Below are 18,317 nucleotides of genomic sequence, written 5' to 3' on the forward strand. Positions count from 1 at the left end.
GTCATTATATTGGCATAAGACGCGACGGGATATCTACCAACACGTCCAATCATGTCAGATATGTCAAAAGGTGAAAGTTTCTCATACAAAACAGGCAAGGTTTTACTTCAACCTTTGCCTATTCTTGAGGGACCTTTTCACGACATCAGTATGGACTTTGTATGCCCTCTTCCCGCCTCAGCTAGATCTAGAAACACACAATGTATGACAATTGTGGATGGATTCAATAAATTTTGCATGCTCATTCCATGCAAGCAGACAGCCACAGCTAAGGACATAGCTCGCTTGTTCATTCAGACGTTAATATATCTTTCTTTCTTTCTTTCTTTCTCTCTTGAATGAGCTTCTCGTTGTGTACTTCTCTGTGTGTGCATCATTCTATGTAGCCGTGTCCCAACAATGGTATCAAAGCAAGGTAGGGTTCCCTCTTCCATCGTCGATGACTTGATCGCTGCAACTTTCCGTCGGTCCTATGCGCTTCCGTTGACTCCAGGATTTCGTCCATCAACTCCAACATCCCGCCCGTGCTCCGCCAACTGGGCATTTCACCTGCCGCTTCAGCCACCCTTTTGGGCGGCACTAGTGGGGAGGGGCTCCACCACCGCCCCGCCCGCGAGCTGAGCTCACACCACAGTGGGCGGCACTCAGCTGAGCTCTGCCACACTAGTGGCTTACGTGGCACAGCCCACAGTTTCGCAAAAAAATCGAGCCTTCTTTCCATCCAAATCTCAAATCCATCCAACACGCTCCGACTCTTCTCCGTCAGTCGTCGTCGCCGCACACTTTTGCCAACAAGGTGAGTTTCCCACTCGCCGTCTCACGCCAAGGTGAGCAGCCCATGTCCAAGATGTCTGCTGCCCTTCTTCAGTCCACCGACTCCAACTAAGTGCATATTAGCTTGTAAAGAGCCGTTCCTGAAAATTCGAGGTTCCAACTACTTAGGTAATCCATTTTGCCTCAGTTCATGGGGCTTTTGTGAATTTGTTGCTTCATTGCAAAAATCAAGTGCAAGGCAGCATTAGAGTGTAGGATTTAGGGAAAATTTAAGGATTTTTTGGATTTTTCAAAATTTGCACAATTGCAATTCACACAGAGAATTTTGGGGCTCTTCTAAAATTAGTGCTTAATCCAACAATTAAAGCTCATTGGTACACAAATTCTAGGGACTTTTGTCAATTATGTGCAATTGACACATAAATCAACCCATTGGTGCTCAAAAATTTGGGGATTTTCAGCATTGCTTGTCTGCAACCTTGTATTCGGGCAAAACATTTGCACAAGACTTTGTGGTTGCCTGGCATTGCACTCCGGTGCGTTTGGGATTCGGCCTGCAGGTGCTTTTTACAACATATTTGGTGCACATGTTTGCATCTCTCTTGCAAGAGATTTCAGCACATGGCTAGAAATACAACCGATATATTCGTGGTTTTGTCCCAAGAGGACAAATTGGATGGCAGTAATTACTCCCTATGGAGTTTCATGGTCCGAAATCTACTTGTGGCCAAAGGATTATGGGGTTATGTGTCAAGTGAAGATGTACGCCCTATTGACATAGGGCCTAACATGCCTGGCCGTGATGCTCAACAAGCAGCAATACCCACTCCTCCCTCATAGGAGCAGAAAAGATGGGATACTCGCGATACCCAAGCAATGGCTTTGATTGCTTTGTCAGTAAAACGATCGATTATACCGCATATTCGGTCTTGCAGGACCTCACGGCGAGCTTGGGATGTACTTGAAACCATGTATCAGGCAAAGAATGAGACCAAGGTTGCATTTCTCAAGAAAGAGCTTGAGAACTTGGACATGAATGAAGGTGATAGTAGGGTTGATCATCTTACGAAGATCGGGAGCAACTGCTCAATATTGATGAGGTCATTTCCGAAAAGAAGTTGACACTATCATCTTTGCCAGAAACCTACTTGAACTTCCACACATCGCTCACTCTATCTATGCAAGGAAACTCTGAACCAATCTTGTTTGAATAGTTGGTTGGTTTGTTGCTGCAGGAGGAGTAGAATCGGAAGAACAAATCTTCTATCATGCGTGGTAGTGATGGGGCTTTTGTTGCCTAAGACAAGGGCAAGGGAAAATCCAAACACAATTTTCAGCCAAAGGCTGATTCGGCATGGACTTCACAAAAGGCTAAAAATGATGCATGCGGTCCAAGAAGAAGGGCAAATGTCACTACTGCAAGAAGCCAGGTCATTACTTGAATGAGTGCAGAAAGAGGCTTACAAAGGAGAAGAAAAAAGAAAACGGCAAGGCTATAGATTCTTCTTCATCACCTGCAAGGAAAGATGATGCATCAGGAAATCTCGTGGAGGATGAGTGGACTTTCATTACTTGCAGTTATGATGCATCATTGGAGCATATGTCTCTCAGTGTCATTGAAAGACACGACACTAATCATGTTTTAAACCTATTTAGCATTCACTAATCGTGTTTACCTATAAATGCAAGTGTAAGTTTGTACACGTGTGTGGATGCATGTTTGGTGTGTGTGTGCGTGTGTGTGTGTGTGTGTGTGTGTGTGTGCACGCACGCGCGCGCGCGCATGTTCATATGCATGTGTTCTTTTCTTATCCTGTTGCAGGGGCAGCATCTTTTGGGACCGCACAGTCAACAGCTGACGTGGCACTACCACGTGGCAACTGACACGTGTGTAGGTACAGCTAGCTGTTGCATAGGCTGCACTTGACGTGTGGCTGGCTGCTGCTCAGGAGCTGAGGCGGCTGCAGGTACTGCCACATCTGTAGCAGGGGCAAAGAGAAACAAAGCTGTGCAAACAGGCACAAGGCGGACAGTAGCAATGGCAGATGGCTAAGGTGCCGGCAGCTAGTTGCCACATAGGCAGGCGCATATAACGTGGGCAGCAACAGCAAAGCGCCGTACAGCACGCAAAGCGTGGACGTCAGGCAGAAAAACGCGAAGGTAGCAAAACGCGAAGGAAAGCAAACGCAAAGCGCCGGGCGGCAAAAAAAATAAAATAAAATCAACGTGGATTTCTTTTTTTTCAAAAACGCTTAAGCGCCATGTATTTTTTTATTATTTTTTTTTTTTTTTTTAAAGAGAAGAGAAGAGCTTTTCAATAGTCTTTTTGAGAAAAGCTCTTCTAGTAGATTTTTCTAAGGGAGAAAAGCATAGCTTTTTCCCCCAAACTTGTATAAATAGAGGCCAAGGCCCTTGTATCACACAACACATCTTGGGTGAAAGCTTTGAAGGAGATCTCCCCATGGATCAAGGAGGAATCTTCTTGCGAATTGTACAAGGGCTACCCCGACATTGAGTTATAAATAAATACCTGCGGGGGCGCCACGCTTTGGGGCCAATTGGTCTTTTGTGCAGCACTCTAGCTCCACTTAAATATTTTCTTCTTCTTCCAAATTTATTATTCCAGTTCGTAAATATTTAAAGTGTGATTTAAGTGTATTCACCGCCCGTCAAGTTGCTGAAGGCCGGTTTCAAGGTTCCATTGCCAGGATTCATCGTCAACTTTTTCAAGAGGGCGAGCCTGTGGTGGACACATTTAATTCTATGGCTGGAACTAGTGCGGAGATGAAGGATTTATCTTCGGAAGAGGACGACTACTACTTCGATGAAGAGGAGAAAAGTGAGCAAGAAATACCTTCCGATATGCCAAAACTTGAAAATGATGATGCCACCTATGAAGCAAAGATGCAGAGTTTGATGGAGGGATTAATGGAACTCGCGAAGGACTCACGTTTTCCACGAAACTTCAAAGCTGATTCTAAACCACGGAGGCAAGGGTCTGAGAAGAAAGCTAATCAACATTCGGCTCCCATCCACCCAAATTTTCAGCCATACCCCGATTCTTCTTCTTATTTTCCCCCACCTATCCATGGAAACTCTTTCAATACTTCTCATCTTGGTTACTTTGGCAGAGGCTCTGTCTTTCATTCCATGACGGGTGTACCCAACATGGGCATGACTGGGAGCTATGGTATGCAACCAGGTATGAATGGAGGTATGTATGGAGGTATGCCAGGAGGTATGTATAGAACTTATGGTGGCGGTGGTGGAAGTGCTTTTGGTATGCCTGGTATGAGAGGTGGTATGATGGGCATGGGATCTAATGCTGTGGGCAATTCTTTTCTCAAACCACATCCCTATGATAATCTTGTTCAAGGCGAGAAGCCAAAAGATTATAAAGAGGGTGGTGCTACAGTAAAGTTTGATACTTTTAGTGGTGCAAAGGATCGTTTGAAGGTTCTCACCGTCATTCAACAGTTTGATGCGGCATTTTCCGATGGTAACTTCACAGAGGCATCTAAGGTACGAAAGGCAGCTTCTTTCCTAAAGGGTAATGCTCTTCAATGGTGGTCGACACTTCTTTATCAGGGAATAGCACCTAGCACTTGGGTGGAGTTCAAGCAAATCTTGTCTTCCCTATGGTTGACACCAACTTTTGAGGTGAATGTTATGACAGCTTGGCATCGATTAGATTCCAGAGATTGTAACAATCTGGAAGAATATAACAAGAAATTTTGGGATGCTCTGCTACCGGTCGCATTCTTTAGCCCCGTGTCACTAGTTGAGCAGATAGAGACTTATTGATGTGGGTTACCCAAGGAGCATCGGGAGCATTTGACCAAAGTCTTTGAGGAACTCAAAAGCATAGGTTGGTTGTCAATGGAAAGAAGAGTGAATTCTTCATGCAAGAGAGTCACTTTCTTGGGTACATAGTGTCTAAGGATGGCATCATGATGGATCCAGCAAAAGTGTCGAAGCGATAAAGAATTAACCGGATTTGCAGACCATACATGATGTGAGAAGTTTCTTAGGACTTTGTTCATATTACAGGAGGTTTATCCGATTCTTTGCAGAAATTGCTTCACCTTTACATCACGTGACCAAGAAGGATGTAAAATTCCGATGGACAGTAAAGGAAGTGGAAGTCTTCAACAAGCTTAAGGAAAAGCTAACCACTCGTCTAGTTTTGGTTTTACCGGATCTTCATAAACCTTTTGTGGTACAGTGTGATGCATGCGGGAAAAGCATTGGAGCTATCCTTATGCAGGAAGGACATGCTATTGCTTATGAGAGTAGAACTCTATCACCAACAGAAAGGAATCTACAAGTGTATGAGAAGGAGCTTCTTGCGATTATTCATGCTCTTTCTACTTGGAAGCATTACCTTCTTGGGGCTGATTTCATTGTTCAGAGTGATCATCAAACTCTTCGATACTTCCTTACTCAAACGAGACTCTCAGAGAAGCATATGAGATGGGCAAACTTTTTGTCCATGTTTCACTTTCAGATTGTTCATGTGGATGGCAAAAAGAATGTGGTAGCGGATGCCTTGTCTAGGAAACCACATGTGGCCGCCGTCTCCATTATCTTTCATCATGAACTTGATGATATGCGAGAACAGTATGCTCATGACTCAGATTTTGAGCGGATTTTTGATCGTTTGACTGAAGGAGAGCGAGTTGATCATTATTCTCTCAAGGAAGGATTTTTGATGATGCATGACAAATTGTGTCACATCTCAGTTAAGGCAGAAGGTTTTGACAGAATGCCATGCTCCGCCTTATGCAGGCCATCGTGGTATTGAGGCTACAGTGAAGGCTTTGGAGGCATTCTTTTATTGGCCTACCATGCGCAGGGATGCTAATGCTTTTGTTCGTGATTGTATCATTTGTTAGAAGGTGAAGTATGACCGTCAAAAGACACCTGGGTTACTTCATCCTTTGCCTATTCCAGATAGACCATGGGAGAGTATTGCTATGGATTTTATCTTTGATCTTCGTAGGACAAAGAGTGGGAATGATGGCATCTGGACTATCATAGATCGTTTCAGCAAGCAGACTCATTTCATTCCAGTCAGGAAGAAGATTAATGCAGTGCAAATGGTGAGGATATTTTTGACAAATATCTTCAAATACCATGGGATGCCCACATCTATTGTTAGTGACCGAGATCCTCAAATGACGAGTTTATTTTGGAGAGCATTGTTCGAGAACATAAAGACTTCGTTGAAGTTCTCATTATCTTTTCATCCACAAACAGATGGGCAATCGGAAATTGCCAACTCAGTTGTATTGGATCTTCTAAAGTGTTATGTTTCGGAACATAAGGAACAGTGGGAAAAGTATCTTCCTTTGGTGGAGTTTGCTTACAACAACACCATTCACACTTCGACAGAAAAGGCACCTTTCGAGATTGTGGAAGGCAGGAAGAAAATACCCCCGATCCTGCATACAAAAGATAAGATCTTCGAGGCAGATCGTTTTGTGGAGAATATGGATGAGGCTTACAAGAAGGTCAAGTTGGCTCTTCAAAGGACTCAAGAGAAACAGAGGAAAGCAACAAACCTTCACCGTCGATCATTGGTTTTTGATTTGGATGATTGGATGCTTTTGAGATTTGAGAAGGCTAGACTCAAGAAAATGAAGGGTAAACAGAGCTCCCTGCTGCCTGGACCTGCTACCAAAACCAACTAAAATATCTATTAGCCTTACATAGCCCTGATTCACCCTCTCCGTATGCCCATCGTACTCAGGGTGATCAAAGGAACTCAAACTTAGCTTGGTCTCCGATTTCTGGAAGACTGGCTGTCATAAGTGTCCAGTAAACTTTGATTCCCTATCACTCACTATGTCACAAGGTCAACCATATAACCTGAAAAGCTACTCAACAAGCTGATGTGCCAATCCAAGAGCTATTATTGTTTTTCTTGTGGGTAAAAATCTTGCATCTTTGTCAATAGGTCTACCACCACCCAAATGGCACATGCCCTCTATAAGTGCATGGTAAACCAGTGATAAAGTCCATAGAAATACTCTCCCATCTACTGTAAGGAATCTCCACAGGAAAGTCCTCCAACCCTAACGTACCCAGGCTTGTTCACCTAACACTCTCCCATCTACTATAAGGAATCTCCACAGGAAAGTCCTCCAACCCTAAGGTACCCAAGCTTGTTCACCTAACACTGATTCGAGATAATAGGAGCATTAGACTTTCGTCCACGTCCTTTGAGGAGGATAGCAAGGGGAACAGTCATAATCCCAAGACCCCCTAACCCTGTTGGATTAGGCTTGTTAATTCAAGGATTAGCTCTAGGTACGTAACACTAATCCTAGGATTAGATTGACTAATCCTATGTCAGGTTGGCTAGTATGTGGTCTAGATGGACAAAGCCTTAGCCCCTATGCTCGAGGGGATCTATGATTGGGTAGTGAGCTAGCATGTTGAACCCTAATTGGGAACTAACCATATACTTGTCTTCTGTTTAGGAGATCTTCGGACGATTCCATAGCGAGAATCTCAAATTATGTTGCATGAATCCCTAGCATTAGTAATGACTTGGAGTCAACAAAGCCACCGGACAATTGGACCCTATTCCTCTGCCCATTGTTTTGCACAAGGATGACTAGGAAAGCATGGTCCAAAATCACACGAAGTTGGACACCGCTAAGCCCAAAGTTGAGAAACAGCAGTCTCGACGAACACCGAAAGACGAACACAAGCTTGGCTCTTTGTGCCGGGAGGTTCTAATGACTAAACAATCACGACTATTTGCGCATGCAACTTGTACCGTTTGTAACTTTTTGACATTTTTGATATCTTTGAGCAACTTAATACACTAATTCTCACTCCACGGGTCTAACAAGAAACTACCCTAACTTACTGATTGAAGGAATGAGCTTACTTCTATTGTTCTGGCCAATCAAATCAAGAACATAATCTCATGAGTCTCACCAGGAGGTAGTTATTCAAGGACTCTTGAAAGAACACATCAATGAGAAAAATCCGATCACTAACCTTTCATATATATGATCTCCAATTACCACTACAGAATAACAAGAGAGAGAAATACATAAGGCCAGATGAATCTGAACTTACGAATAATTTTAAAAGAAAGAAGAGAATCACCAAAAACAAACCCAAAAAAAAAATTTAAAGCTTAATAGAGACACTCGAGAAAATAATCATAATAATAATAGTAATAATAACTTGCAAAAATAGACAAATACATAACTAAATCACACACGAACAAATTCTTTACTAAACCACAACAAAAGAATTTCTAACAAACAAGCTAAATAAATTTTTAATAACTAATTAGCAAAAACAAACTTTAAATACAAAAAGTTCAAACTTTACCTCAAAGATTGTCCAATCATGAAGTATAAGATCATCAACTTCATCATGGATAGCATGGACTAGGTGCTACAACATCCCTACTCACGTCATCAGCGCCCCAGAGTAAGAGGACACAATTTTTATACAGAGACCAACGACCAGCGAGCTGAGTTTCTATCACTTCTCCGGAGGTGAAGGGCAGACTCAGCCATGATGAAGGCTAGCACTTACAACTAGACTAGCAAAAACAAATCACTTCCCTATTAAAGCAATGATTACGCAAGACTAGAAGCAATGATAAATAACAACTAAGAGCTAAAATAATCCAATCAAAAAATGGGCTTTTAAGCTCCCCATTTTTGTGAAACTTATTACTTATAATCTTAAACATTCCAAAAGTAGAAATCTCAAAGATATATCTACTTCGATTCAAAAAGCAACGAAATTTGTCAGCTTTCATTTCCACATGATATGCTAACTGGCGTTCCTCGACCCTAGACCTGATGCTACCCTTTTGACGAGAGATAGAAAGATAAGATTAGGTTTCTTTGTCAGATTTCATTTCCACGTGATATGCTAACTGGCATTCCTGGACCCGATGCTACCCTTTTTACTCAATAAAGCAGCGCAGGTGGTAGGAAGGTGAGACTGCAATCGACAACATGAAGTTCTTGGTGAGAGCAAGAATTCTTGCTATTCCCGAGATTGATACTGGAAAACCAATCCAGTAAGCAGCCCAAGACTGCTCCTCTCCAGGAAGCAAGACCAAATAACCAGACTGCACCGCTCACAAAGATCAAAGTTGAACAAATGAGGAGGTACTCCTATAGGAGGAGATCCGCCATGAAAAGAGATCAAAGAAAAGCAATGAGTTCAAGGGGTCAAGGCAGAGTAGGGACTCACCCACATAGAACCTCTGTTGATACATAGTGACAAGCAGCCTAGGGAACAACCTAATAGCACCTAGGTGATTGTAGTATAAAGGCCTAGTGACACAATACAAACCCCACAGCCACTAACATTCTTAATTGAGATCAGGATGTTGTAAAGCAATCGACAACATGAAGTTCTTGGTGAGAGCAAGAATTCTTGCTATTCCCGAGATTGATACTGGAAAACCAATCCAGTAAGCAGCCCAAGACTGCTCCTCTCCAGGAAGCAAGACCAAATAACCAGACTGCACCGCTCACAAAGATCAAAGTTGAACAAATGAGGAGGTACTCCTATAGGAGGAGATCCGCCATGAAAAGAGATCAAAGAAAAGCAATGAGTTCAAGGGGTCAAGGCAGAGTAGGGACTCACCCACATAGAACCTCTGTTGATACATAGTGACAAGCAGCCTAGGGAACAACCTAATAGCACCTAGGTGATTGTAGTATAAAGGCCTAGTGACACAATACAAACCCCGCAGCCACTAACATTCTTAATTGAGATCAGGATGTTGTAAAGCTATAGTGACTCTTAATATTATCACCCTATCCATGTGCGATGGCTACATTGTTGTATCACAGAAACACTGTGGCAGTAAGGAGTAGACTAGTAGCGCCTTAGACTAATGTGGTAAGTAAGGATTTGACTAGTAGCGACTTAGATGGTTTTGGTCAATTTGTCACTTTGTAAATAGTTCCTGGGTAAGTTTGGTCTCGTGGGCCATATGACCTTCCATACAAAGTTTTCTACCAAAACATTCTGCTTTTGTTAAGAACTTTCCGAGCCAACCCGCTAAATACAAATGCACAGGTGCAACATCCCAAAGAATGCCTAGACATTGTAATAACATTACCTTGGATGCACACAGAGACTGCCATAGTTAGCACAATCATGCAATTTGAAAACCTGAATTAGAGTTTCCCTGGTATTCCTTTAAATCCTAAAAAACAAACAGTAGAAAAAGATCTATGCGGGGGGAGGGGGCACAGAAGTGCACCATTTTTGTGCCGTAATCTATGGCTTGTTCGGTATGGAATGTGCCGTTCTTGCCGGTGATGCCTTGGCAGATGACGCGGGTGTTCTTGTCCACGAACACGGCTGGAGGAGCGGCGGACGTGCCAAAATAGCCTCTCTCGCACCCGCTCTTGAGCTCAGGATCCAGAAAAGTGCCCACGCCACGTCTTGCCACTCTCGAGAACCTCTTCATCCTTGTGATCTGTAATTGCTCCTCCTTTCAAAGACGAACCTACCTCAGGGTAACAACACACACAAACATATATATATATATATATGTGCACATCTATTCTGCATAGTTTGTATATATATACATTATATATTTCTATGTATGTCTATATATACACAAATTATCACCCAATTACATGTATACTTTTGAGAGTACAAGTGCGTATACTTTTGAGAGTACAAGTGCTGTGTGACATGCATTAACATTTTTAATATTCATGTAACATGCGTTGTTGCCACGTGGCCACTTTGTAATTGCTTTGTAACTGAATGCTCTAATAAGAAAGCGGGGGTGAAACCCGTGGTGGAGAACTAACCACCTTCTGCCGCCTGTCGCACTGACGTAGAGGGAGAAAGAGATTTCTGAGCATTTCACACCGTAGGATTAGTTGGTGGAGACGCCGGGCTCATGGACGATTTCAGTACATAGGCTATGCAGGTAGACACCCCTTTGTCTTCTCACGATCAGTTTGCTGCACGCCTTTCAATCCTTGATGCTGCAAGTAAAAAAATACCAATCAAGCTTTAGTCTCACTCCTCACTACTCACCAATTTCAACAACAGAAATCACATACCACTGATCAGAGGGTTATAACGGCCACAAGTATTTTCAGGATTATCAACTAAAGACATTTTAACATGGTTAGATCATTTTGAGAATGTCACTTCTTATCATGGGTGGGATGATGACAGGAAGGCACATGAAGTTCGCACAGTATTGGATGGCATAGTAGCAACATGGTATATGTACAACAAAGTGATTTGGTCCATAGTCAATGGACTGACATTAAGCAAAGTTTAATTCATGGGTTTGCACATACCAATGTTGCACAGTCAGCTTTACAATAAATAGTAGACTGCATATAATTGGAAAATGAACCAGTTGCACAGTTTGGGGTACAGCTTAACCAATTGCTTATGCGGGCCGGCCCTAACATGCCGGAAGCTATGAAGTTGTTTTTCCTTTGGCCAAGGATGCGCCATGATATACAAGAAGAGTTCATGATCAATGAACCAGTTGCACAGTTTGGGGTACAGCTTAACCAATTGCTTATGCAGGCCGGCCCTAACATGCCGGAAGCTATGAAGTTGTTTTTCCTTTGGCCAAGGATGCGCCATGATATACAAGAAGAGTTCATGATCAATGAACCAGTTGCACAGTTTGGGGTACAGCTTAACCAATTGCTTATGCAGGCCGGCCCTAACATGCCGGAATGAACCAGTTGCACAGTTTGGGGTACAGCTTAACCAATTGCTTATGCAGGCCGGCCTTAACATGCCGGAAGCTATGAAGTTGTTTTTCCTTTGGCCAAGGATGCGCCATGATATTACAAGAAGAGTTCATGATCAAGGTCCACAAACATTTCAACATGCATTGGAGATTGCACAATGGGTAGAGATAAATGTATTACATACTCCCGGAAGCAAGTTGTGGAAGAAAATAAACACTTCCACTTCCAAAGACCCTCCCATAATAACTTTTAACGCAGATGCCCCAACCCCCATGGACATTGATGTCCAGAATGTGCAACGAAGCCAGAACCTTCCTGCTCACGATGCTCAAGGAAGATTGCGATGTTTCAACTGTAATCGGTTTGGGCATGTGGCAAAACATTGCAGAGCACCGAAGCGGCCCAGACCACAAATTCAGAATGCTCAAATTTCCATAGTTGGTGATGCCACCCTTGCGGTAGTTCCAGAAAACGTTTAAGCGAGTGAGTGATGGAGGGATCCCACCCGTAGGTGCAATCCTCCACTGCAAATTCCTCAAATAAAATTGTTTCTACTATTCATAACACTGATGTAGAAGTCCTTTTAGATTCTGGTAGTTCATTTTTGTCCATTAGTCATGCCTAAGTTAAATAATTAAGTCTTTCTCTTAGACCAGCCCCCCTGAAATTTCAGTCCTTTTTCGTGATCATCAACATGTGTACAGTTCTCAGTTAAGTCGTTGATGTGCCCTTTCAAGTAAGCCATGTTACATTTTTTGTTCCTTGTTATGTGCTCCCAAAACAGTTATTTGATGTCACCCTAGGTTGTGATTGGTTTCTTTCTTCGCATGCTAGATTAGATTTTGCTCGACAAACTCTCATTCTTCCCAATTGCTTGCCTATTCCTTCCTTTCAACACACACATGCTTCCACAATCACTTGTGCACAAACACATGAACCACTAATTCATGATGCTGTTAGAAAACAAAATATTATCCAATTATTGAGTCAATTTCCTTCAATTCTTCCTAGTTCTTCCAAAGCATCTGTTACTACTGCACCAGTTTTTCATGTGATCAGAACAGAACAAAACTTTCCCATCAAAATGGCTCAAAGGCAGAGATCACCCAAGGAGAATGCAGTTATTGAAGTTGCAGTCCGGGACATGCTGGGAAAAGGAGTCATCCGGCCCTCTCACAGTCAATGGGCATATGAACCTCACTTTGGTCAAGAAATAGAATGGGGATTATAGATTTTGTGTTAATTATCGGCCTCTCAACAAAATCAGAGTCCATGATGTCTTTCCGATGCCCGAGTTGGATGACCTCTTGCATGAATTGGGTTCATCGAAGTACTTCACTTCTTTGGAGATTTAGCCTTTGGTTATTGGCAAATTCCAATTGCTCCACAAGACTATGAAAAAATAGCATTCCGCACTGCCAAGGGATTATTTGAATTCGTAGTTATGCCATTTGGGCTATCAGATGCCCCAAGCACCTTTCAGCGGGCGGCTGGTGAACACAGTCTTTTCAGACTTAATTGCCCAATTAGTTTTAGTTCTATATTTAGATGATATTCTAATTCACACAAAGACTTGGTCTGAGTATTTGGAAGTGTTGCTTGAGGTCATGAGAAGATTACAACAGTTCAATTTGAAGGTACAACCAAAAAAATGCAAGTGGGCCAAAACACACCTTAAATTTTTGGGCTTTATTACTTCCATGTAGGGGTTGAAATTGATCCCGACAAAATTTTGGCCATTCAAAATTTTCGTGAACCTCAAAGTGTCAAGCAGTTGTAGCGATTTACAGGCATGCTAACTTTCTCCAATCGCTTTATCCCCATGGTTGCAGAAATCACTGCCCCATTTAGACACCTCATGAAGAAAGAGGTCAAATTTTGTTGGGACAAGAAATGTCAGGAAGCTTTTGATAAGCTCAAACAGCTTATCCAGCATTCCATGGTGCTGCAATACCCAGATTTGTTTCATTAGCCATAGCTTATCCTTTGCAGAGTAAAATTATTTAACAACAGAAAAGGAGCTTTTGGATGTTGTGTGGTCTATGCAGAAATTACACCCTTCTGTTCATGGCACACAAGTTACCATTCAAACTGATCATCGGCCCATCATTGGACTGTTGCACAAAAACCACCCCCTAGGTAGACCGATGAGGTGGATTTTGGCCCTACAAGATTGCGAGTTCACAATAACTTATTGCCTAGGACGTACAAATCACATTGCAGATGGCCTTTCAAGAAGTTTTGAGGACCAAAATCAGCAGAGCCAGTGGTATCCCCAACAGTATGCAATACTCAAATAAGTACTTTTTTTATTGACTTGCCTACTCTGCCGGACAGAATAGCAGCACTTAAACAAAGGGATCCAGAAGTACAATTTATTGTTCAAGACCTTAGGAAAAAGCAGCTCACAGATGCACACATAAAATATTTTTTATAAGACAATGTGTTATACTTTGCCAATGGTGATAATCCCAGGATTTTTGTTCCAAAAGCATTGCGCCATATTTACATGGATTATTTTCATTCTCATCACCTTTTCGGTCATTTGGGTTTTCATAAAACACTCAGTTTTATAAGGATAATATACTTTTGGCTTGGCTTGAGAAAAGAATTAAGTGCATTTTTAGCTCAATGTGTGAAATGTCTGCAAATCAAAGCAAATCAAAAGCCCCACAATGAAACCGGTTGGATTTTTGGAACCAATTACAGTCACTCAACCATTCAAAATGGTGGCATGGGATATTATGGGTCCACTTCAGAATCAAGACAGGGCAATAAATATATCATTCTCTTGACAAAATACTTGACAAAATACTTGACCTGGTGGTGTGAGGCCAAGGCAGTTCCCAACATCACAGCTGACACTGTGGCCAAATTTTTAATTGATGAAGTAATTGTTAGGCATGGATGTCCTCAGGCAATTCTTTCAGAACATGGTACAAATTTCAAATCTAAAGTGATATAGATTTTGACACAATGCATAGGAATTTCTCAAAAGTTCACATCACCATATCATTCACAGACAAATGGTCTTACAGAGAGACTGAATAAAACAATCAAACAGATGCTCACAAGTTTTTTGGATCCAATACCACAAGATTGGGATGAACATTTACCCTATGTCCTACATGCATACCAATGCTCTGTTCAAGTATATATAAGGGTCAGCCCATTTAAAGCTCTGTATAACAGGGATCCCTTATTGCCACTAGATCTTCCCCAATTCAATTAGCACCAAGATTTAGAGACGCAGCAGAATGGTACCTCCTCATGTAACAAAGACAGCCCATGCTCAAGCAAGCCATTTTGAATAATATGCAAATAGCTCAAGCCAAACAGAAAAAATGGTATGATGATGGTAGGCAAGCAATGCAGTACAAAGCAATCGAGAAGGTTTATTTATATTATCCCAATCGCAAACAAAACAACTCTGAATCCTTACTGCACACATGGATTGGACCATATACAGTATTGTAGCGCATCAGGGCCAATACTTATTTGCTTCAAAGGGATGACAAAGGAACCAAGACAGTTGCACATGTCATTCGAATGAAGCCATTTCATGGCAATGGTGATGACCATTCAGTACACTCAACAATGGAGCAGAGCCCAGCGAGACTAAGTAGGGAATCCCTACCTCCATCACTCCAACAGTCGCCCCCGCAGCCAAAGCAACAGTCGATGACCTTGTCAGCGTGCCTCGATCCAGCCGTATAGCAACCATAGAAGCAGTCCACAAACTCGACCCAGGAGCAGCAGTTGGGTCCTTCTTGCCAAAGCACTAGCATTGAATCCGCCACCGCAACAATCATTGCGTGGCTTCGCCCATAGCAACGGAGGTGGAGACCAACAGCAATGGAGGTGGAGAATAGGCGTTTCCACCGTATTAGTCACCCTCGTCTCGGGTACTCTCATGCATGTGAAATCCCACGGGACACGTGATTCCAGGGGGAGGTGGGACACGTGTCCAAGGGGAGGTTTTGACATGCGTTAACATTTCTAATATTCATGTAATATGCGCTACTGCCACATGGCCGCTTTGTAACCACTTTGTAACTGCTTTGTAACTGAATGCTCTAATAAGAAAGCAGGTGAAACCCGTGGTGGGGAACTAACCACCTTCTGCCGCCGACTGTCGCACACTGACGTAGAAGGAGAGAGAGATTTCTGAGCATTTCACAGCTTCGTCATTTTCTCACGAAAAAAACAGCTCAATTTTTTCCCATTTCAATAAAACAAAAAACTTTTTTTTACACTAATTCTTCTTGAGCTTACCCACTCTATTGCATAGGCTAAAACTAGGACAATGCCCCATAATAGTTGGTACGCACTAAACATGCATGCCTACTCCAGAGCGGTGAGATCTCTCCCTAACAAGCACATAGATCACACCAATCTTTAACCCGACGGAAAAAGCAAAGCACATGAGGTTGAAAAATATTGGGAAACTTGGTAAAGGCCTGGAGGGAGATTCGAGAGCACCGCGCCCACACCTACACCCATCACTAACCCACAGATTTGGCACACATATGGTGAGTCTCTTTATCACATACCGCACCAACCACCCCTTACTCACCCACCACAGCCTCGCCCCACCAATTCCACTTTCTTCACCACCTCTATGGTGGAGAAGACCATGAGGAGATTACATCCCGAGAGAGCCCACAACCACACAGGGATGAGAGGAGAGCACTTTTCTTTCACTTCACACACTTTAGCCCCTTTCATTGCACATCTCTTTAACAGAGAATTATCGGAGGGTTTCCCCGCACACATGGTCTAGGAACACTATTGCTCCTATTCACAAGGCTGGGGACCACATCGATCCAAGGAACTACTGGACTATCATGATTGGCCACATCTTGGCCAAGCTATATGGATCGGTTTTAGAGGCAGAGCTCAATGCTATAGGCGGAGAGAGAGGATCTCCGTGCACTTGGATAGGCCGGCTTTCGACATAATTTCTCCACATTAAACCATATCTTCACTCTTAGAGGCCTGATTGAGCATGCCAAGGTAGATGGTCGATGTGTATACTGCTGCTTTGTGGATTTCCACAAAGCATTTGATACAGTGCCACGAGATCGACTACTTCAAAGATTGAACGCTTTGGGCGTTCCTTCATAGATGATTTGGGGGATCATTGCACTATATAAGAGAGTTACGGCGGCGGGGAGGTTCCGATGCCATGGGGGACTATCTGAGGAGATTGTTGCTAGCACCATAGGTGTTAAGCAGGGATGCCCACTTTCCTTGAGTCTGTTTGGATTATACATCGACGAGATCTCTAAGTTCATTGACAGGAGAGGCGGTGGAGGGGCTTCTCTACACGGCTTCATTGTGGCTTTGATCCTATATTCTTGAGTGAGAACTCGATAGAGGCCTGGAGGGAGATTCGAGAGCACCGCCCACCTAATCCACAAATTTGGCACACGTATGGTGAGTCTTTTTATCACATACCGCACCAACCACCCCTTCCTCACCCACCACAACCTCGCCCCACTAGTTCCACTTTCTTCACCACCTCTATGGTGGAGAAGGCCATGAGGAGATTACATCACGAGAGAGCCCACGAACACACATGGATGAGAGGAGAGCACTTTTCTTTCGCTTCACACACTTTAGCCCCTTTCATTGCACATCTCTTTAACAAACCATTATCGGAGGGTTTCCCGCACACATGGTCTAGGAACTCTATCGCTCCTATTCACAAGGCTAGGGACCACATCGATCCAAGGAACTATTGGACTATCATGATTGGCCACATCTTGGCCAATCTATATGGATCAGTTCTAGAGGCAGAGCTCAATGCTCTAGCTGAGAGAAAGGATCTCCGTGCACCTGGATAGGCCGGCTTTCGATATAATTTCTCCACATTAAACCATATCTTCACTCTTCGAGGCCTGATTAAGCAGGCCAAGGTAGATGGTCGACGTACATCGACGAGATCTCTAAGCTCATTGACAGGGGAGGTGGTGGAGGGGCTTCTCTACACGGCTTCATTGTGGCTTTGATGCTATATTATACTATTGGCCAATTACATAAGGGATTACAGTGACACATGGATGCATTAGAGGACTTTTGTACGCAAAGGGGGCTCACAATGAACCTTGGGAAAACCAAGGTGATGATATTCCATACCTCATGGAGAGTAATGCAGGACACAATGATTACTTTCAGAGGTAGTCAAGTGGAGGTAATGAGCTCTTATATGTCTTTGGGGATTACCTTCACGACGAGTACAAGAGCACGATTTTCCATGAGGCAAGCATAAAAGGACATATTTGTCAAAGTCACGCAGCAGCAGCACGCACACCACCCTAGGGCACTAAGCAATGTCAGTGGCTGGTGGGCTCCCATCTCCTAGCCATTGCTCCCCCCCAAAAAACCCAGCAAGAGGAGATATATATAACAAGGTGCCACCACACCCTATATGTGGCTCTTAGACTTCCCATGCTCTTGCATATGGGATAATCCACCACAACTTCTAGTCATGCGCGATAACCCGAGAGTAGCTACAAGAATTTCTGCCTCCAACAAGATTGACCTGCTGCCTTAGCATTACTTGAGAGACAGTGCCATTAGTCTCATTTTCAAGAACCCTGTATGAAGGTGTGGCTCTTTGACACCTTGGTCACACCAGCAATGATGTATGCTTCTCCCGTATGGGCACTGGTCTTTCTTCAGCAGATTGGCAGTGGACTGAGCGACCTTTGATCCTCATACTATCATGGATGATACGTAAAAAACCATCAGTTCCGCACTTGATTATACGTGCGGAGTTTGTTGCATCCCCCATAGTAG

The 18,317-nt window shown here is 43.2% G+C and overlaps 1 protein-coding gene across 3 annotated transcripts in view; it reads right to left on the reverse strand.

The window, feature by feature from the left end:
- The window catches only part of LOC147604890 (succinate--CoA ligase [ADP-forming] subunit alpha, mitochondrial), a 99,572-nt gene extending 84,177 nt beyond the window's left edge, over window positions 1-15,395 (reverse strand). The window contains exons 1-2 of one of the 3 annotated variants that reach the window (XM_086793876.1): window positions 15,151-15,395; window positions 10,660-10,778 (exon numbers count right to left, since the gene is read on the reverse strand). In XM_086793876.1, the coding sequence (XP_086650002.1) occupies window positions 10,660-10,692 (33 nt within the window). In that variant the 5' untranslated portion in view covers window positions 10,693-10,778; window positions 15,151-15,395. Of the gene's footprint in view, window positions 1-10,036; window positions 10,304-10,659; window positions 10,779-15,150 lie in introns of those variants that run through there. The other 2 variants (XM_086793875.1, XM_086793874.1) reach the window with 2 other exon arrangements.
- Window positions 15,396-18,317: the final 2,922 nt, after the last annotated feature.

The sequence above is a fragment of the Cibotium barometz genome, chromosome 60 (genome assembly GCF_041138505.1).
Source record: "Cibotium barometz isolate CiBa-2024 chromosome 60, ASM4113850v1, whole genome shotgun sequence".
Taxonomy (NCBI): domain Eukaryota; kingdom Viridiplantae; phylum Streptophyta; class Polypodiopsida; order Cyatheales; family Cibotiaceae; genus Cibotium; species Cibotium barometz.